The 22,457-nt window shown below is 42.0% G+C and overlaps 2 protein-coding genes across 4 annotated transcripts; one reads left to right on the forward strand and one right to left on the reverse strand.

The window, feature by feature from the left end:
* Window positions 1-2,142: 2,142 nt before the first annotated feature.
* LOC109469227 lies at window positions 2,143-10,805 on the reverse strand. 2 transcript variants are annotated; one of them, XM_019767688.1, is made up of 8 exons: window positions 10,582-10,805; window positions 8,687-9,123; window positions 7,900-8,385; window positions 6,637-6,786; window positions 5,735-5,899; window positions 5,269-5,492; window positions 4,738-4,910; window positions 2,143-4,076 (listed from the first exon to the last, which is right to left on the reverse strand). In XM_019767688.1, the coding sequence occupies exons 2-8, from the start codon at window positions 9,017-9,019 to the stop codon at window positions 2,146-2,148; spliced, it is 3,462 nt and encodes a 1,153-aa protein (XP_019623247.1). In that variant the 5' UTR covers window positions 9,020-9,123; window positions 10,582-10,805; the 3' UTR covers window positions 2,143-2,145. The 2 variants fall into 2 exon arrangements, with proteins under 2 accessions (XP_019623247.1, XP_019623248.1); XM_019767689.1 differs by having other exon boundaries at window positions 10,700-10,802.
* Window positions 10,806-12,301: 1,496 nt separating this feature from the next.
* LOC109469347 lies at window positions 12,302-19,472 on the forward strand. Of its 2 annotated transcripts, none has more exons than XM_019767855.1 (11): window positions 12,302-12,497; window positions 13,877-13,980; window positions 14,166-14,293; window positions 14,391-14,541; window positions 14,968-15,071; window positions 15,875-17,468; window positions 17,664-17,738; window positions 17,915-18,018; window positions 18,240-18,352; window positions 18,887-18,975; window positions 19,279-19,472. In XM_019767855.1, exons 2-11 carry the CDS (start codon window positions 13,900-13,902, stop codon window positions 19,360-19,362), a joined length of 2,523 nt encoding a protein of 840 aa, XP_019623414.1. In that variant the 5' UTR covers window positions 12,302-12,497; window positions 13,877-13,899; the 3' UTR covers window positions 19,363-19,472. The 2 variants fall into 2 exon arrangements, with proteins under 2 accessions (XP_019623414.1, XP_019623415.1); XM_019767856.1 differs by lacking the exon at window positions 12,302-12,497 and adding an exon at window positions 12,613-12,621.
* Window positions 19,473-22,457: the final 2,985 nt, after the last annotated feature.

Raw genomic sequence — 22,457 nt, forward strand, 5'->3', positions numbered from 1 at the left:
TGTTGGAATATAAGTACCAATACGGTGCCGAAGACGTACCTTTTGGAATTCATTTCTAAATCATCCAGTGAATTGGCAGTTGGGCGGCTAGTAATTAAAGGTTTCAATCACTGAGTAGAAAGTATATATCTTTCTTATATAGCTGGCATAACATAAGTAATGACATATCTGTTCAAAAATATGAAAAGATCGCCATTGCTTGATTAGTTTACATATACTGCCATTCATACTTCACAGAGTAGTCAATAAGCATGTTCGTCCAATAGTGTTCAGTTGCAACACATAGTGCATTTTGAAGTGTCTTTCTGGTAATGGTTCAGAGCATAATTACGTAATATACAAAATTCAAGTGCAATGTCAACCCAACTGTGAGCATACTACTTCACCACATTATTGCTGTATTGACATTGAATCTTGACCTGTGTTGCCCTCTCTTTCTAGATATAATTCTCATATAGTTTCATCACAATGTTTCATTCAATAACGTTCCTAAACTTGTCCCCAAAGGAAAGACTTAGCAATGGCGAGGATATTTGTTGTACAAGATACAAATGTAATATTGCAAATTTTGATTCAAATGCGTCGCTATAATCGCGTATAATTGTAGGCATATCTCAGTCATGTACGTAATAACGTATTCTAAATCTTACCTTTGAAGATTGTAACTTTATAGATGTTTCAAGTGTCAACAGTGAAGTACTCTCCACAGCACAAGGCACTGAGATCTCTACTCCATTTGTCGAATCTCCAGCACAGTTTCAACGACGTGTGTGCGTCCATCCCCCGGGTGACTACATTTGATATCGCGCCTCTGAGCTGTTAGGGCGAAACGTAATCCTGTTGTTGCTAAACAGCCGGTGTAAACAATATGTGCCAATCAATACAGGAGACAAAAGGTAAGGGACGAGTGGTTCAGTGGAAGGAATCAATATGGCGTACAATGTTTCACTTAACGGCACCCTCAGCGCTAGCCTGGTGTCCAGTCTATCGTGGTTGGGGCAGGCTGTCTTCGGGGCTCTAAAAGTTTCCCTCCGTCCATCTCAACAGGCCGCCCGGTGGGGCTAATTGAATTCCCGTCGTGGAAAACCTACCGGGGAACCTAGCTGAGCCAGGCGGGGAAGAGCTTCCGCAGCCCCGAAGAGAACCCGCCCCAACCGCGATAGACCGGACACCAGGCTACCTCATCACAGCATGGGGGGAGCATAATGTTAGTTTACAAATATTATTTTTCTTCTGATTTTGACGACAACAATAGCATCGTCACAATGTGGATCACGAGCAATTGAACTGCCTACATGTTCGCATGTTTATTGGGTAAATACGCTTGGGATTATGTGTCAACTAGCCATCTTGTACGTTCGCATTGAAGAGTCATACGCATATCAGATGCAGCTGTTCTCAGGACGAAAGTTGTGTGGGAAATACGTTAGCTTGAAAGCTATTTTCATCTAGTTTGTCGAATTTCATGTTTCAATGCTGGAATACGTGACGATACGTACAATGGCAGATGGAGTCTTTTCACAGCCCCCATTTTTTTTTCAAAAGACAGTCTACGTTTTTACAACACGCACACCAGTACATGCAGTAGGATATACGAGTATCGGGTATCCGTTTTAAGACTACACGTTAGTAAAAGTATCCGAGTTATCTAATTGAAACAAGGGTAGAAACACGGCATTACATTCACTCAAAAAGAACAACGTGTTAACAACCAATGTCCCTTTATTCAAATTCTTAACACATGATACAAATCAACAAGACATGTACAAGTCAAGACGCGAGAAAACTGTACAATTCCGATATTACAATCAACAGGTGGTCTGTAAAACCATACCAGTCGCAAGGTGTCGCTGTTTTACATTATTACAGTATATACAGAAAGATCCAGAACGTACTTGATTAATTCCAAGGTAAAATCGTTCATAATACACACAACATTTAAAATATATAGAGGGCACTGTGCACTGTTGATTATTAATTTGCAAATGTACATTTATGAATTTGTGATAATTTCTGAAAGAATCACAGTACTGCATGGATTTAGTTTCTTATTAAAACATATTCACATATTATGGACGGCTTGTTCATAACCACATCTGGATAAAAGCAGTTTATGGAATGTATTCCTCTTATAATGATTTCTCCTCAGTCTTCGACTGCAAACTCCAGCAGGCCCGCGAATTTCTGCGAACCTTCCTCAAAGTTTGCCAAAACAGCCACCGATTTTTCCGCCTTCCCGATGGCGTACTTCGCTTCCCACGTGTTCCCTTCGACCTTGTTCATCAGCTGCACCGAGTCTCCTTTTACTGCAACCTTCACCGCATCCGGGACATCCACCTTGATGTTGACAACCTGATCACGTGACAAGGTCCCGGATGTTGGCTCGTGCAGACGACACCCTGGCCCCCATTTGGCACCTACGACTTTAGGAAACGGTGTCGCGTCTTTCAGTGGCTGCGTACATTCTACAAAGAAATTGGCAACCAAAGGCACAGCCTCGGACGATGACGACAGGTCTTTTCCAAACATTTCAACCTTATAGCTCCCTTCTTTTGGGAATCGAGCTTTGACTGTTCCATTTTCGTTGCCCAGTTCGTAGAAAATATACTGGTCCATGTTCTCGCTTGTACCATCTTTGTGAAGCGACATACGGAACCGCAACCCGACCGGTTTTGACAAACCGAGATTGACGGTAGCCTCTCCATTCTCGCCTGTGATATATGCTGTCTTGGGGGCTTCTAGGGAGAGTCCAATGTCAGAGAAGGGGGGAAGGACAGGTCCCCAGCCCGCGTCTCCAATGGGAGGGAATGGTTGGACGTTCTCTCTCGGCTTGTCACACGTAATGAAGTAGTTCACCACGTTCTTCAACTCGGCACCTGTCCCGGCATACAGCGCGAGACTGTACTCTCCGGCATGAGGAGGGCGGAACAACATAGACACGTTACTGTCCACCGTCTGTCTGAAGACGTACTGATCTAAACCTTCCTTCCCTTCTTCTGCCCTAGACGACAAGATGTGCTTGAACACCAACTTATCGTTGGTAACCTTCAGACCAATATTCACCTCGCCATTGTCCGTTTTAAGGTGATAGTCGGCATTTTCTGATTGGACGAGACCGAGTTTCGAAAACTGAGGTTTCACCGGACCGAACTGTTGATTGGCAGCTTTTGGGAACGGAACGATACCATCCGGATCCTTCTCACACACTATGACATAGTAGCACAGCTGTGAGAATTTGTTTTCTTCTTCCGTTCCGTCTTTGCTGTATATGATGAGTCCGTACGTTCCCTTCTTTGGTGTTCTCACGTGGAATGTCACTTCGTCGCCCTTTAAGACGTTAACCGCGAACCCAGCAAACTCGGTCTCTTCACACTTGACCTTGTACAAGTTCTGCCTAAAGTCAAGGTCACCGGGCTTTCGGAACTTGATCTCGACCTGTCCTGTCTCTGTTTTGATCACTGCCTCCTTGTGACTCAGTGGTGTCATCCCAGCTTTTACCACGTCCCTACCTGGCCCCCGCGCTATGGGACACTCGGGGAACGGGGTACAGTTCTGTTTTGCAGACTCACAAACTATCATGTAGAGACAGACGTTAGAGGTCTCTGTTTGCTCCTTGTCTCCTGTATCTTCTCCTCCGTATATCTCAATGAGATATCGCCCGTCTGCCGGTATTTGGACTGTAAAACTCTCGTGATCTTCCATGGTCTCTTGCAGAACGTACCGGTTCAGGTCGACTCCGTCTACCGTATTGACTCTATCCTTTGTCTTGAGTCGATACGAGAACCGAACTTTGGTGAAGTCTTCTTTCTGGAAACCGACGCGTAGTTCCACCGTGCCGTTTTCCGTGTGGAGCATCCCGGACTTGTGACTGGCGAGCGACGCGTGGAGCTTGTAGAACAGAGGCCAGCATTTGACGCCTGCTTCGAAGTCGGCGAGAGAGAGGGTTTTGTCGAGCAGCTGCCACTCGGGCTGGTCGGGGAAGTGGGTGTCGATCAGCTGTTCCGGGTCGGTAAGGAAGTAGAACTCTTCATACTTGTACACGGTGGTCAGCTGGTCGACACTGACTTGGTCATCACCTAAAGCATGAAAAAAAATCACAAACGTTATTGGAAGAGAATGTAAAGTCAATGGCAGGCTACTAACAAACATTTTGAAACGTCATCACATTTTAATTACACTTAGTACGCACTACATAATGACTTTCACCTTGATGTGTTGTTATAAAGTACATTCACTAGGTTGCCAACAATATAAACTAGGTTGAGATCATTTCAATGCTTCGGTAAAGAACAAACTACCATTTTCGTTCTTATGTACATCATTTATGACAGCCTGACCCACGCAACTTATCCATTCATATCCATGTATAGTATCGTTAGGTTGGTAAGTCACTGAATGAAGAGAATCTTTTATGCCTTTATGGTCTGATTGAGTTTTATATTCCATATAATCTCCAAGGAGATCTTTCCTTAGCAAAATGGTATCCAATTTGCAAGATGGTATAAGATAAGTAGCCTTGGCTACCGAAAGACCTGATCGGAGATTAAATTGGTTGGCTGGTGTTCAGGAGTAGGTCAACAGTGATCGGGCGTAGTTGGCAGTCAAATTTGAATCAAACTTAACTCAAATTTGATTCGATTCGTATAGAAAGTTAGACGCGGCCTAAATTTCGTCAGACTGCTCCCGAACTACAGGCAACCTCGGAGGATGTTTGTGAATGTGTGACAGGGGCTTTACCTGTGACATGTCTGGATCCCCAGTGACAGTCGATGAGTCGCCACTCTCCGTCCACCAGCACGGCGTTCCACGTGCCGCGGTGCCTGTCACCCGGGCCCTCGAAATGGTGGTCGGGGTTATACCGGACACCCTTCATGTAGCCGTGAACCGTCTTAGAGTGGAGTCCGGCAGCACTAACGATGGAGGAAGAAAATAAGTCTGTTAAATGATTGCATGAGATGTACTCTTCATCTTTTTACCATTTAGTAGATCACCAAAAGACTTCGGTTCTACTAAGATCACAAAACTCTTTCCTATCCATAGCTATAATAGTTTTGATACCAGGCTACATTCATGTAGTGGGTCCCTAATTATTGCCTTCCAAATATCAACAAGGTTTTTATTTCTTTTGAAGACATTGATTGCCTGGTAGCTTAAAGAAACTATCCTAAAAGCTAAAAATCTGAAAATAATCTTTGACTGAGTTATGAACCCTTTTAAGGGTAATAATTAAGCTTTGCCTCTCTAGTTTTTCATGAATATGTCTCTCACCTGCAGAGCCGTTCAAACAGCGTGGCGTACGTCTGCCTCTCCTCCTTGATGGCTTTCAGGTACCCTGCCGGGGAGTCGTCCTCCACGTCATCACCGAACGTCATCTCATTCAGGTTCTGCGCAGTGACCCAGTGGAAGATCATGCGCACCTTCTCCAGGTCAGAGAGGTCATGGATGAGGAGGACCTCCATCAGGGTGGCGAACGTGTCAGTCGTCTTGGGTTTCTGTCAATCAAAAAGGCAAGACGAAAGGCGTGATTTGATTGGTTAGTAGAATATTAATCAATCAGTGACTTGTTTTGAAAGGTAGAAACACATACCTTAAAATTTTCTACTGTTGCTAGTCTCGTGTTCGTTTCATTGCAGCTGGGTCAGTCTATTGGAGAAGACCAGATGGACTGGCCGAAAGCTCTAGATGAGAACAAAAGTCTTAACTTTATTTCAACAATAATATCAGAACTTCTTACCACAAGAGCCAGTGACACGGCGTGATCCTCCAGGTCCTTGAAGAGTGAGATGTCCTCCTTCCTGTACACGGACTCCTTCTTCGTCACCGGCATCTTCGGCATCAACGGAGCAGCTTCTTCCGCCTTCTTGATCTCCGCATGTCTGTCTACTCCTTTAAGAACAGGCTGAGAAAATGGTAAGGGTTATTTGTGTTCTTTTCAAAAACGTAATTAATCAAAATCTTGTTATTTTTGGAGCCTATCATATAATAAACAAAAGCTATCTAATATCATAATTTCGTCACCTAACAGAACGTTGCAGTACCATACCAACCCTTCAGGGGCCAACAATCTAATCATTTTGAGGTCTTACCAAGACCTTACCAAGACCTACTAACATACCAAATATCAAGACAATCCACCGAGGCATTCTTAGGTTATCTTGTCTGCAGACAGACACACAAACACACACACACAAACATAATACGTTTCCCTAAAACATAACCTTCTTGTCGAAGGTAATGAAAGTAAAAGGAGTCAGGTGGCCGGATTTTCACATCAGTACATAGTGTCCCTGTTCGAAATGAGGTAACGTCCTTTACTTCGTGAGATAATACTTCGAGTTCTATTCTACAATCAGCATCCATTTTCGTACATATTGTGAAATCCTACAGTGTTCAATCACTCTCTAATGTAATATATTACGTCTTTCATGTTTTACAAAAGAGAAGTCAAACCCATAAAAAACATAGTTTTAGACATAGCTATAGTTTGAGACAACTACCTTTCATCATGTAGATTTTAGTTCTTTCGTACTCTGTTTGAATGTTCTTTTATGTTTGAAATTTGCAATTAGCGTCCGGGCATGAATTTGCAATAAACTTCTGAATTTTAATTAACAAGATTCTGTCTAAGATGCTTACCTCTTCTGATGCTGAGGGTATGATGACGTCTTGGTGTTGTTCGCCCACGTTCACGGCAGTACCGGGGTCATCAGCAAACCTGACGGTTTTACCCTCGGTCTGACCCCGTGTCTCCTTCACGTCCGTCACCTGAGATTGTTGGCCAAGGTCCTGCAAATATATGGTGGTGTAAGAGATTACTGATGACCTTGTGATATTTTTGATTTAAAGATCATGAAGGTCCAATAGTAGACCATGAAAGTATGAAAATACATAACAATGGCATATATAATGAACAATGACATGTATGAGTGAATTAAGGGTTAATGACCCGCCCGAGGTGTAATGAAGCCTTGTCAGTTGCTATAACCACCGAATAAAGCCAGCTGGTGAGGGTCTGCTCCCCGAATATAGAAAGAAAATAGGGGGTTGACCAGCTCAAACTCTTACAACAGCTGACAACAGTGAACAAAATACCAACAAAATGATGCACAAACACAAACAAGTGGCTGTATTAGATAGTCGGAACGCTAACATGCTTTATTCGTGCTTGTCTATTGAAGATGAAATAGGTCAAATATTCCTGACATGACAATTTGTTGATCGATATACAGCCGAAGGCGCGAGTGTCGCCTAGCAACGCCAGTAGCCTAAGCCTGTATTCCCAAAGGGTTGTCTCACACGCAGTGGTTTGTTCCACAGTACTATTGACTACAAACCATTCCTTAACAGAAGGGAGAAGTTGTCAGTATCGTATCCCAACATGTGGCTGATCATAACGTGTCGTTAGACAACATTTTAAAAAAAGTAAGACTGTCGTTCCCTAGCAGCGTACTAATACTGACATACTTTTCACTATTTCCCGATCGAAGTCTTTCCCAAATAGCTTATCATATACAAATCAAGTATACTTGATTACTATTTTTAGGTAGGTGTTTCGGTCCCTGTAATTGTTATTATGGCTAACCTTTTGTATAATCAGTTAAAAGGTTGCAATGATTTACAGGTGCCCCCCCCTCCCCACCATCTGTTAATGTGCACAGACTACATTGTAAAACATGCCAGAGGCAACTACCAGTTAGTAAGACATTATAGCAAAGCATTTATAAGAGATAACATGACCTGTAAGCCTACAGATTATGTTGTGAATTGAAGGAAATAATCTAATAATTTACTAGTTAGGATTGTTACGCCGCGTTTATTCACCCTTCCGATACAGGGTCAGTGCACAACAAAAAGTGGCTGGCTAGAGGGTACATAATATATTATTGACATCGGACTCACCACTGTTCCTTGCTTCTCCTCTAGCTCCGCCCTCGCCCTTTTCTCCTCTTGTCTCTGGACGTTTTCTTGCCGTTTTCTCTTTCGTGCTTCCAGCTTTTCCTGCAGAGATAGCTGCTGCCTCTTCTTGGACATTTGTTGCTGCATGTCTATCTTCGCCTGCGTGGCTTTGGCTTCCTCTATTTGCCTCTCAACATCTTCTTGTAGAGTCTCCGCGGTTGTGGCTGTCACTGCGTCCTGGTGGGTCGTGCTGGTTTCAGTCGTGTTTTGGGGCTCTTCAACTTCTCCTGTCTCACCGTTTGCTTCGGACTGACCTTGCGATGTTCCACCAACTACCACAGCTTCATTTTGGGGCCCATCCTGTACGGTGGCCACTGTTTCCCCGTTTTGGACTGTCTCCGATTTTTCTTCCGCAACAAGGGTTTCTTTCTTCCCCTCCATGAGATACTGATTTAGTCCATCGAATGAGTTAGCTTCTGATGCTGCCGCCTGGAATGGGTGAAGAGGATACAATTCAATATTTGGCAACAACAATGCAATATTTTTTTCTAAATCGCGTAAACCGTCATTGCAACCTGCTTGTAGCTGAAAATTATACATGTATTTTCTGTCATCAACCTTGGAACTTTTTTTGTTTTTATTTCAACATTTCATGACTAGACATGGTGACGGCAAACTCAAGTTATATCAACTTATTTTATGCCGTTACCAAAAACCTTGGAACTCAAATACTTAACTGAACGTATCACATATCTATGAAAAAAACATGTAATAGACATGGCTTATTTACCTTTCTAGCGCGTTCGTCCATCTCTTGGTAGTTCTGATTGGCTATGAGCTGGTCCTTAGATGTTGATGGAGGTTTGGGCGTCGGTAGATCACCTTGCTGGTTCCCGTCATGCCCCGCGGCGGGCTTCTGCTGCCCATTGGCTGTCACCGGTGTAACGGTCGCGGTTGGAGGGAGTGTTCTTGTACCGGAACCGTGAGTGATTCGAGCTTGAAAGAACCCCATCCCTGGAACTGACTGCTGTGACGAGACGTCCTCCAGGTTGCTGACGTCAGTCTGTGTCTCTATCGTCCTCGTGGCGACGGGCGCCATCTTTTTAGACGAGCCCGAGCCCATGATGCCTTGCGCAAGAACAAACAACAACACCGATACTTTATAGTAATGCGCGATTGACTCTAAATGTCCGAATTATGTCAGACGTCACCACTTACAGGTGGAATCTGTGGGGAGAACAATAATGGAATTACAAATTAGCACGCCTTTGTTCACGGCTCTAAAAACAGAATCAATGGACACAAAGGTCATACATCAATCAATACACCCAATGATAAAAGGTATCGTATTTCTGGACAGAAAGTCATTATGCATACGATGGGATTACATTACCTATACTCTTAGGAAGGGTATCAAACCACCACTTTATGCACACATCCCAAAGGGCCAGTAAATTGTGTATAATCTCAATTTCTTCTCTACCTTTGCCATTGTTGACCTGATGTTATTAATATTAATTAATGAAAGTTTATTGCAAATCCATGCCCGAGGGCTAATTGCAAGAACATGATAACAACAGTAAACAGTAGAATGATAATAAGTGATGCTAATGCTACTTTATATATACATTTGTAGTTATTGTTGGGTTTGATTTCTTTTCCGTGTGCAGTGGAGTATATATATACGTATGAAATGGCCGACGTTTTGCGAGATATATGAATTGGGAGGTGTTAATAGAAATGCAGTTTTTTGTAGGCTGGGAAGGTGAATAAAGCTGGGGAACATTTTGGTGACCATTTCAAATAACTGATCTCTTTCGGTGCTATAATGAGGGCAGTGACAAATAAAGTGCATTTCATCCTCCACTGCGTTTCCTGTACAATATTTACATTAATAATCATTCCGTACAAGTCACCGTGTCATCCTGTCCATGTCCTTTGGATACTATTGCCATTATTGCTTTATTCACGGGCTATAATCATAATACATTTAGAGGAAACATTGATTTGTTTACAGAAAGTAAAAGAAGTCAAACATCAAAATCCAATCGGAATTTTGAAAGATCCTTTCTACCCGCCGCGCCGCGTGCCTGCGAAGCTACCGGTGTGTTACGCCGAAAGGCGGTTATACCGGCTATACAGATACAGATACAGATACCCCATACCCTACATTCTGGTGAGGCCCTCGGTTTACAATCTTATACAATGTACTACCTGTGAACAGGTTTCTGTCTTTATAGTTAACTTTGCCCCATATACACTTCTTGCAACATAATTTATTTAGGAAGTATGTGCTAAACGACGTGAGCCTTCAAGGTGTGCAAACAAGGTATGAAACATTATACTCTTAACCGACCTTAATTGTTGTTCATCATGGCGATAGCCACTACCCAAATACCCACTAGAGCATGTACAGCGTACTACTTTATACTAGTAACTGGTAATGTAGTGTAATCACTGGTTTCTAATGCATGGACACTTACACGTAACCGTACCAACCTGTTAGCTGTCTGCACCCGGCCTCTTCATAATAATCAATATGGACATCGACTCCCCTACAATGTGGTTTTCGTGGTATACCTTGTGTATATAGGTTAACTATAAAGGTCCAGACTTCCCCTATTTCGTTAACTATAATGAACTTTAAACAGAATTTAGAGTCAATCTCAAGAAGTCTGAACTTACCGACCACACTTGTACATGCTGTACGTTGTCAAGCCAGCACTATTCAAAGGTCTGTTTATACTTATCCAGACGTAGACTTTCTTTGTCGACTGAGTGACCTAAAGAAAGAATTTCGTACCTGTGACCCCAGTCTGGTGAAATAATACACTTCGGTGCCGAAATAACATCCCCGTTGCTATAAGCCCTGTACACAAATAGTTCCCAAACAGTGTCATTCAATCTAATGCACATCAAAGGTACAAAGGGGCCGGGTCACGTGATTATACACCTTGTGGGGCAAGTGGGCTCGTCTACTTTATAGAATAGGGGTGCACAAATCCGTTGTGTTGAAATGTATGAAGAGAACAAAATATCTCCTTCTGAAAGCATGGACGTGAAGTGGCTAGTAAGCACATGAAATAGTTGAAAATCATAAATACAAGAGTTTAAGTATCCTTAGTTTTAAACATTTTCCACCCTCCCAAATGGAATCGTCCTGAATGAAATGCCCATTCATTAGCAATTCTACGCACACTGCAAATGACACGGGGAGACTTTAGGTTGACTTGCACTGTTTACCTGGAGGTCATGTACACATGGTGACAGGTGTACCCACGTAATTAATCAACACAGCTCTGGTTACCCAGTACACTGACCTCCAGAAGAAAGCGCCTGTAGGTACGAATGCCTTATATTTGTATACGGTTGACAACCTGCAACATTCATCTTAGGTTGTCGTACGATTTTAATCAGACAGAGACAGAACCAACTGTCGACAAGATCGGATCTAAGACAGCCATTTTCCGTAATTTTATTTGCCTCTAACAGTCACCGCGGATCGCTTTAAAAAATTGTAGAAAGTGGTCAATAACGAGGGTTCGCAAAATGTACCCTCTCTGGCCGGCGAACTTCCCTGCTATTTTGGCCAGTTTCTACCATTTTCCAGCGATCCGCAGTGCCTGGTAGAGGCTATACTTTTATACGACACATGCAGCACTAACCCAAGAATGCCCCCACGATTTGCAATCGTACGATGATCGTACGACGATTGTGACCAGGTCCTAAGCTGTTGCATATTTACTAAACCCGAGTAGTGTAACCTGTGAACCACCAAAAACCTTGACATGTACCGCTTCTAATAATAAGAGGTACTTTAGTAGAAAATGATCGGCTTGGACTGTCGGAGAAGTACCCATCGGTATGCCTTAACAACACGACAGACCTACAACCTATCACAACCGACCACAAAAGGTGTTTGATGTGCAGTGTACATTAGTACCCGTTCTCTATATGAGACGTTGGGTGGATTTTCAACCCTACCCAAACACCAAATATTAAACTTACTAACAACATCTCCAATCAGACTGCCGATTCAAACCATAGACTAGCTCTAGCGTGCATAGGTAATATGTTAAATTATCATGCTTGGTTCAAAAGCTTAAAATTGTGGGCTTAGGGTAGGATTCCTACTTAATATGACCGAACGAAGAAAGAGGCTACTAGATACGTCTTCAAAAATAAAAAAAAAAGGTACGGTTACGATAGACATTTGTTTACCGATTATAAATGATAATTGGTGTGTTTTGATCATAGACTTTTAAAAATTGTCTTTTAATGTAGAGAAAAACACCTCGATGTTATTTGTACAGCGCCAGTTTCTTTCTCGGAAACCCCACTTAAGTTTCTTGGATGACGTTTCATTGTTGCGCTGACCGCGCCTTTCATGTAGGTTTGCTTACGATACAGGCGAGGTCGTCGGAATAGGTGCACCATAGTTCACCTGTAATTGACGGCATATTTACACGTTCTACTGTGTCCATAGCAATGAAAAGGTGGTCTCTCTGCGGGTCTGGTGGCCGAGCAACATTTCATCTGAAAACAGTCTTTTGTATGGAAGCATGTGTTTTAATCTGAAGGCTTGAGTGAATAATCTTTAGGTAAGTTTAAGGGGGCATATTTCAATAGTGGGTATAGATTAAGATGTCGACCTAGATTTTCAAACTAGTTTCCGGTGGACCAGTCGATATGCCAAAAGAGAGTGCAGAGGGCCTATCATATACTGTAATGAGGTTGATGTGTTTACTTTCACTTGCGAAGTCTATTTACTAGTCTTTTTATTATCATGCTTAAACATCCTCTAACTGTGCGTTTCGAGGCAAATATTTGTCTGAGCAGGTAGACAGGAAAAGGGGGTACGTACAGTTTAGGAAAGGGGGTAGGTACAGTTCGGGAAAAGGGGGTACGTACAGTTCAGGGAAAGGGGGTACGTACAGTTTAGGAAAGGGGGTACGTACAGTTCAGGGATAGGGGGTACGTACAGTTTAGGAAAGGGGGTACGTACAGTTTAGGAAAGGGTGTAGGTACAGTTCAGGGAAAGGGGGTACGTACAGTTTAGGAAAGGGGGTACGTACAGTTTAGGAAAGGGTGTAGGTACAGTTCGGGAAAAGGGGGTACGTACAGTTCAGGGAAAGGGGGTACGTACAGTTTAGGAAAGGGGGTACATACAGTTCAGGGATAGGGGGTACGTACAGTTTAGGAAAGGGGTACGTACAGTTCAGGGATAGGGGGTACGTACAGTTTAGGAAAGGGGGTAGTTTAGGAAAGGGGGTACGTACAGTTTAGGAAAGGGGGTACGTACAGTTTAGGAAAGGGTTCAATACATAGTTCAATACATGTACCTTCTTTTTGGAAGATTATACTATTACCTCTAAGCTACGTCAAACGTGATATGCCACTGAAATGGTTTTCTAGGCAAAATAGCAAAATATTCTCCTTTAGACACAATGTTATTAACATCTTACGTTTTGTATTCTACACAGATCATGGAGCGTTTCAAAAAACTGTGTTTATTAGTTTTATCCAAAAGGGGGCGGACATTCTATATATTCAAGAGGCGGTTCGTGTGCTGTGTTACCTTTTGTGTGCCCACGTACATAACCTAAAACTTGCCCTCATGGACAATGTGTAAACACAAAGTATGAAATCCAACCTTTGAAAGCCTTAAGTGTGTTTAAAATGGGAGTGAATTTGATTAGTGGCCCCCATATTTTGTTTCCCGCCATCCATTTTCCATTGTGATTGGATTACCATGCTTCAGTAGATCGGTAAGCATCATATCAGTTAAACTGCATATCTTTACTAAAACTTGTAAAGCCGTTCGTCACGTTCAGAAAATGAAAATCAGCATGGATTATGAGATGAAAGGCAACTCGGTAATGGAATTAATTACTAAAAAGCTGTCTCCAAAACTTTCAAAACTGCATATCATGGAAGGTTAATCAACTAACAACCCGTGGGCATTATATTATGCTTGTAGGTATAGACTTTATCGAACCAAACATGGCCGACTCCACTGATGAGAAAGACGACACGACAGAGCCACTGCAGCTGTCCTACTACTGTATGATGGAGAAAGACAAGGTAAAGAACATGTTTTTGCTTGTGTAGTTTAGCCAAGACTATACTTGTACGACAATACGAGGCTGTGAGCGTTTAAAATGTAAAGATTGAAGTAGTTACGAGTAGATGTAGGTACACTGTAGCTAAGCTTGGCAGAATTGTGTTCGTCTGCTGTCTTTTCATGCATGTATACCTCTGTGCTCTAGCCTCCACTCCAGGTGAAGACCTTGCTAGAACTGACAGCACAGGAGTTAGAGACGGAAAAAGAAACCCAAAAGAGGCTACCTTTCCGTTTCGTTGCTGTCATTGATGAGAGCGGCAGTATGGAAAGCACGTAAGTTGCAGATTCATTCACTTCGAATGTTCTGTAGGTCGCCTTTCAGAATTCTCATGCACTACAGTAAATTGCTGAATAATATCTTTGTTTCCAGTATTGGAGAGGAGACCCTGATCGACAAGATGAAGGTGTTTGCAGAACTGTTGGTGAAGAGTTTCCAGGAGGAGGACATGCTTGGCATTGTGGGATTTGATAGCGACATCCGCATCATTCTGCCGATCACCAAAATGGACAAAGATGGGAAGGTAAAATCTTTGTGAATATTCGATAAATCAAAGAACAGGTACATAATTATATACTTGCCGCGTGGTCTGGATGTTGAAGAATGACAAACAAAAATGGGAATAAATTTAGTACACTTTTTATACCACTAGATGATCTTAGACTAGCTGTAACCTTCCACAAATAAAAACAAAGGAGATGACACCCAGAAGCTGGTGCGTTATGCCGAGGGGTGATTGTACTAGCTATAAAGGTATGTTTTGACTAGTTTTCTCAATGGTATGATAAATACTCTATGCATTATAAACAATTGGCACACACCTCCAACCCCATTATAATAAGGAAAACCCCTTTTCCAAAACCTGCTGACTTCATTTCCATCCTCAACTTGATGGTTAATCTTATATTAAACACTTGTAGCTCTCTTCTTTTCACATCTTTCTACACAGGCGGAGGCTGCCAAAAGAATAGAGAACATCCGTGCTTGGTCGCGTACTAACCTCAGTGACGGCATAATTAGTGGCGTGGAACTTTTCAAGGATTCAGACCAGGAGTGAGTAAATCATTCCCACATTAAAGCAATTATATCATGTCAAAATATAGATGTAAGATATAGATTCAAACAGTAACTAGAAAGGTAACATTTGCAAGGCAAATGCATAATGCTTACCTTCGCATTAGGTCTGGACTGTTAATTCTAACTCAAACACATTCCACTACACGAAAACTAAGATTTACCGACACCAGTATAGTTGTGTAATGTTTAATTGTTCTTTAATAAACACTTCTAAACTTTATAATGGCAATAAATAAAAGTCAAGTAGGTAATACCAGACTTAACAAGGGTTGTAAAGACCTTGTAAAGGGTTGTAAAGACCTTCCAGCTGCAATGGAAGATCGTACTTTGTGGCGTCGTGTTGTGCAGGAGCTTGCCCCGTCCCCCAGCCAGGGTGTCGACAGATGATGATGATGATGAAAGGAAATTACTGCAGTTGAACTTTATTTATTACCATTGTAAAGTCAGATACTGTGTACATAGTAAACATTACCTGAGTTTACAACCTTTGGTAAATCCAACTTTTCGTGCAGTGTATAATTCACATACATGGTCAGACAGGAGTCTAAATCCCGCCTACTATAAAATTGCAACATGATGTCGCCCAACACTAGTTACCATGATAACAGGCACAACATTGGTCCAGGTCATTGAGGTCACTGTTTGGAGAAGAAGAAGAGGAAGAAGAAGAAACTGAGCAAAAACAATATGTTCTCCTTCGGTAAACATAATCATCTTTTATTGGATGTTCATCTGCTCGGGCTAGAGAAATTGACAAAGCATTTTTTCATGATTTGCAGGTCAAATTTCCGGAATGGAATCATTGTGTTCACGGACGGAGTAGCGAACGAAGGTATCTGTGACGCGGATGGAATCGTTGAAGCTTTCAACGCTGCAAAAGAAGCATCATTCTCCACCAGTACCTGCCTTCCCATCTCCACCTTTACAATCGGTGGCTACCGTCCAGATCTGCTGTACCAGATCAGCCAGCGGCTCGGCAGTGACTCGTTCTTCTGGATCAATGACTTCGACAACTTCGAGGCCGACATGATGATCCCGGTTTACCTTCGTGAAACTTCGCTCGTCACGGACATCCTCGTCAATCTTCGGGCCATCAACGGCGTGACCTTCGACATCGAGAAGATGAAGAGCAGCAGGATGGTGGATCCTCCCGACGGCGAGTCAGACTGCGTGTCCACCGCGTATTACTTCCACGACATTTCTGCCGACATGTTCAAGCACATCCCGTGTTACCTGAACATACCGGACGACTACGAAGACGCTCTGGGGGACAAAGGCATCATGGAGGTTCACATCACCTACCGTGACTTTCACAGCAAGCAGAGAGACATCAACGCCGTTATTCCTTTCATAAGAATCACGCTCGCAGACCTGAAGATGGACAAATGGCGGAAGGACAGAGGCTATGAAGAAACGAGGGAGGGTAAGGCTTCTACCGACAAAAGTGAAAAGAACGAGAAGGTCGTGGTGAAAAAGGAAGGCGATCTGACGATCGACGCTGGTGACACGTCCCAAGTGACAGAGGAGGTGACAAGTCTTGAGGAAAGAATGGAAGAAATTGTTGTGGATGAGGCAAGAGAAGGAACTGTCGCGGTAGATAATGACCAAGCGCAGAAAGATGAGGCACATCAGAAGATGAACAAGGAGGAAGAAAAAATCAGAACATCTGGGAAAGCACAAGACGTCAACGACATCAATGGTGAAGAACAAAGAGAGCATAAAGAAAAGATAAACCACGAGGACGAGGAAAATGCAAGACATGGTTCAAGCACCGACACCAGCGTTCAAGCAGAAAGAGATCAGAAGAACATGTCATTGAAAGCCAACACCACAGCCAACGAAGGCGAGACCGTTCTCCCCAGAGATACCAAACCTCTGGACGAGTACATCCCAACAGAGATGGAGCTCCAGACGATCGCCTACCAGTCTCCCCACGTTGCCCCGGAGCTGGACGAGGTGACCAGAGCCGAGCAGACCATCGCGAAGATCGCGCAGGAGGAGTGTAGAACCATGACGGTGGACGGCATCAACACATCAGCCGACTGCATGGAAGAAACTGTGTTTGATGTGTCCCAATTCAAAGCAACCATCAGCGAGACAAAGAACAACATCAACCAGACAAAGACACATGTGAACACTATTCTTTCTGAAGAGACAGTGGTAGTGGTGACGGAGTACGCAGATTCCATGATCGGCCACCTGGATGTTTGTTTCGAGCTGTTGGAAAACTTCAGCCCGACCATGTGGCAGAAGATGAAGGCGATGGCCTCTTCCATCGCGAACGAAACCCCCACAAGCGGTAAGATCTTCCGCGGAGAAGACAGGCCGTTCGCCCCGCCAGCGATGAAAGCAGAGATGCAGAAATACAAAAGGGTGCGTTTTTCTGTAGTCATAATGTGGGAATAATGTTTGTTTTCTGTCACAGTGACTGTTGTTAACAGAGAATGGAATAGCTTTGTAGATTCATCAAAGTAAAATAGATGAAAGGTCAAACGTATGTAAAACGTATAGGATTAACTTCAGCAACTTGCATATGATTAATGTGTTGTTTTTCATTTGTAAACGTAGATCGTCCAAGACACCAAGGCCGAGCAAGCCGCCAAGAAGAAAAAAGAAGAACCGCCGAGACCAAAATCACATGCGGTGGGTATCTGTTGTTTTTCATGTTTAGAGATCATAATAGATTGATAGTAATTGATCATGAATAGAATAGTCTTATATGAGTTTTATATCTGAGAAGTTATACGTAAAGAATGTTCTTTCATGTACATGTACATTAGACTCGACAAAAATACACAGTTCCGCTATTGTGAATATAGGTTGTTCCAACCAAGAAGACGCCACAACCAGTGAGGCCAAAGACAGTCAAGCCACCAGAGACTGTCAAGAAGCCCTGGACACCAAAGGCAGTGGTCACTCCAAAGTAGGAAATAAACGTTTGAATTCCTTTCAAGTGTGTAACATTTCCAAGACAGACTACTAAGTCCATGTCTCTATTCCTCCTTGATCAAAGGTAACAGACATGGTAAACTTTTCCCGACTAAGCTTATATTTACAACTTTAAAATAGTTAGTTTTCTTAATTTTTATCAGATGGCTAATTTTATACTGATTAATAGACGATATTATTATATTCCATTGACAGGACGTTTAAGAACAAAAACTTTACCCTGTCGGAAAAACTGGTTGCCGGACGAGTCGGGAAGAAATCACGGGAGTCTATGAAGGACCTCATCATAAAACACGGAGGGACCCCAGGTATGTTATCATCACAAATTGATTTGCTAGAATTCTTTATATCTTATTACAAAGTTAGCTTAGGCCACACAGATTTAATTTGTTGTTTTTCGGACTCGCCCCGTCCATTTTTTTGCTGATTTGCAAAAATGAATATATATTTTTTTGTTCTAAACAAACTGCAATATGCCCAATGAAAGACATATTTTGGTTGAAGAAAGTCCTTTCTTCCTAGTTGTTAAAGTTGTTCAATGCAACAATGCAATTTTGTTTCATTAAAAGTTCAAATGTATTGTTTTAATTATAAACCAGCCTGGTATGTTCACTTCTTGTTGTAACATTTTCGGATGTCATGGGGTGCCTTTTTTTGCCCTGTCGCTTCATATTTTTTCAGCAAAAATCCGAGAAACAACAAATTAAATTGGCATGGCCTTACAGATGAATGGATGTTGCTTTTTCCAGGCCTTCATTTGTAGGCTTCTAATAACATTTCTTCATTTGAGACGATACGAAGTATTCACAAAAACGTTTGCCTTATCATTTCATAATTTTCAGTGCCCTTCGTCCAAAACTCCATCCTTGTTTGCACGAAGGAAGAATTTGAGAAGAAGACGGCGAAGGTCAGAGACGCCAAGGCGAACAAGGTTAGACAATAATTAGAGTATTTCCCTTGTACAATATATACAAACATCAACAGCTAATTCCTCAGTAATATTCTATGATAAGTAGATTAGATCCTTAAAGCTTCTAAACAACAACATCTGTTGATCGGTACTATTTAGGGATTCGTCCTATTAAAAGCGAAGAGAACTATGTAATTATACTAATTATCCATGAGTGTTAAATTTTCTACACAACTATGGCAGTTCTGGCTATAAGATTATATATTTCCCCATGTCCGTAGTTATATTGCACAAATAACACTTTCTTGGATTATATCTTTTCAGATACCCATTGTGTTTGAAGAGTTCATCTATGACTCCATCAAGGCCAAGAAGATACTGGACATTGAAGAATACAGGTTTTCGTGAGAGTGCAGTGATATGCACCTTAGTGGTATCCCTACAAAAATAAGAAGTGCTCAATGCACATGATGTGGTTTGGGGCAACGTTAGAAAAATATCTTAGGGCAACTAGAGCTCCCAAAAGATCATTGTTTTCTAAAATCACTAGTGGGACTAGTGTACTGTTCAACTTGTACAGAAGGTCATGACCTTCGTAACTAGTAACAGTGGAATGTTGAAAACACTCGTGATCTTTTTCTAGGAACGATACCCTAACTTCTTCGAACCGAGTTATTTCGGTCTTTCTCAGTATAGCGTGGTTTGTTGACTCAGTTAACAATGTGAACATTGCAAAGGAATTCACATGATAATTAATTACACTATGTGCAAACATGGTACTGTCTAGCCAGTAGACGTGTTTGAACCTTCTCTCTGTGGTTATAGCGATAAGTATCTACACCTACATTGTATGTGCATGGGGAAGAAACAGACCACTTGTATTGCTAAAAATACACATGTACAATGTTTGCTACAACCAAAAGTGAAGAAACTAGAAAGTATTGGATAACAGGGGAAAATCTCAGTATAGCAAATAGAGATTGGTGATGGAAGCAAAGTGCCTTTCGCATGTACATGTACTATATATAAAGCTGTGTGAAGTAAGTACACCCCTATTCCGAAATGTGTACTTCCTGATGTGATTTTCAGACAATTAAAGACTTGCCTTTATCGTTCTGTTATTAAGAATTTCACTACTGTGGCGCTTAAGAATAATCTCATCTCTACCCAGTAAATTATCAAATTATTTCCTTACGCTCACAATGTAATTAGATATCTGTAAGATAACATGGCATGTCATCTCTGGTTTTTATCATTTACTAAAGGAGGAATGGTGTGCAATAATGTCGAAGTAATCGGTAGTCGCCTGTGGCATGTTTTACAAATTATGTAGTCTGTGCACATAAAATATGGTGGGGAGGGGGGCACCTGTGAATCATATGATGTGTTGTACAATACAATCTTTTTCCTTGTGGTATATAAGATAAGCTATAACAACAATAACAGTGACTGGAACACCTACCTAATCAGGTGATTTGTATACTGCTTATGATAAGCTATTTGGGAGAGTCATCGGAAAGTACAGGAAAAGTGTGTCAGTATTACATATGAACTGCTATGCAACAACAGTCCTACCTTCTTTAAAACGTTGTCTAACGACAGGTTGTGATCAGCCACATGTTGGGATATGATACTGACAATCCCTCCCTTCTGCTGGTAATGGTTTGTAGTCTATAGTACTGTGGAACAAACCACTGCGTGTGAGACAACAAGGACAAACCAAACCCTTTGGGAATACAGGCTTAGGCTACTGGCGTTGCTATGCGACACTCGCGCCTTCGGCTGTATATCAATCAACAAATTGTCAGGAATATTTTACCTGTTTAATCTACAATAGACAAGCAATAATAAAACACTATTGTCCTTAATGTTTGATAGAACCACTTGTTTGTGTGTATGTGTGTACACCAGTTTGTTGATATACATTGAATTGGGTTTATAAACAGGCCTTAGATACTAATGAAGTGCCAATGATTTAATGCTTTGCCCTGGCACTGATGTCATTTATTCTGAACAACAGAAGTCTAAACTCGCCCATGCACGCAACGACAGACGTATCAGACAGATATCGACCGGGCATCAATTAAAAGTACAGTATATATCAGTAAGGCTTCAAAAAACTCAAGTGCATGAGTAGCATATCATATTTTAGTACTACATGTCAACTTGTTGTTTTATTTTATGTACATTATGTATCAAGTATCGTTAAAGGGTCTTTTTCTTTTAAAATAACAGCATGGAAACATGCTCGGACCATATAGAAACAATAAACGAGCATGACTTGCTCAGATGAGGTTTTGAATACACGTTTACACGTACACAAACAACCTAGAAATACATGTATATGTAGAGTCGCTTTTTATAAGGAGGACCTCTAGCGAACTTCTGGAGTAGTGCAGACTTGAAGTACTAGTACGCACCGATCTGCTGTTCTGAATAACAGTTGTTTAAGTACGACATACACGTTGAGTTAAGGTATCTTACGGGAATTTTTAAAAAGTTTTACACCTCAATAAGAAGTTGCTATAGACACTTAAACAGCGCATTGTAAGTACAGTTGAAGTATTAAGACAAACACAGAAAGACGACTAAAACAGATAGAAGCTTGTTGCCCTTTTTTCATTAGGACATGTTTCCCTTTATTTTCATCGAGCATTCATCGAGGACTAGCCTTGCTGAAAGTTGACGCACACAAGGTGTGGGGGACGGTTAGCCAGGATATCCAGCAAGGTTTCGAAGTCGTCCACTTGCTCCAGGTTGAAGATGTGATTGTACCACGGGGCGGTGACCAGGTTTTTCAGGTGGTCAAAATCAGAGGCGCTGGTGTAGGCCGACCCATAACCTGTGAAATATAGAATTTACAAACTACAATGTAGATTTGTGGGGTCGTGTGGAGTAACGGCAGAGTGCTCGACTTGGAATCAAGAGGTCCCGTGTTCGAGTCCTGAAATGTCTGTCCCCTTAGGCACTTTATACGCCTTACCCCACTTCAGTGAAAATATATTGTCTGTATTGTATTTATTCTATGTGTGGGATACATGTACTAACACAACAATGTCGCTACAAACATATGTTTCATCAATAAAGAAAGAACATGACGATATAAATAATCTTTTGTACATATTACACTTTAAGGAAATATCGGACCCGTAGGCGGATAAATGGACAGCTAGATGGATAGATATCAGATAGATAGACAGTATTGAGGGACAAGGATTACACCGTACCTAAGGCATATATGTAAACGCCTAACTCGAAGAGTTGTCCCGCGGCCAGCTCAACCTCTGCCGGTGAATTCCCGGCGCCGTTTGGATGTCCGTCAGTGATCAGCAGCACCTGTAGATGTGAGTACGGTGTAGCCTGGTTACCAAACCTATTATAGCTCGTAGGGGTCGGGTACAGAAGGACAACTTTCTTTGGCGCAATTGCAAGCCGAAAATCGAGTCCCATACACATGACAACACCCCCCCCCCCCCTTTACGTAAGAAATTAAACTCATAAAT

Source organism: Branchiostoma belcheri, unplaced genomic scaffold, assembly GCF_001625305.1.
Source record: "Branchiostoma belcheri isolate BF01 breed outbred unplaced genomic scaffold, Haploidv18h27 scaffold20, whole genome shotgun sequence".
In the NCBI taxonomy this organism is placed as follows: domain Eukaryota; kingdom Metazoa; phylum Chordata; class Leptocardii; order Amphioxiformes; family Branchiostomatidae; genus Branchiostoma; species Branchiostoma belcheri.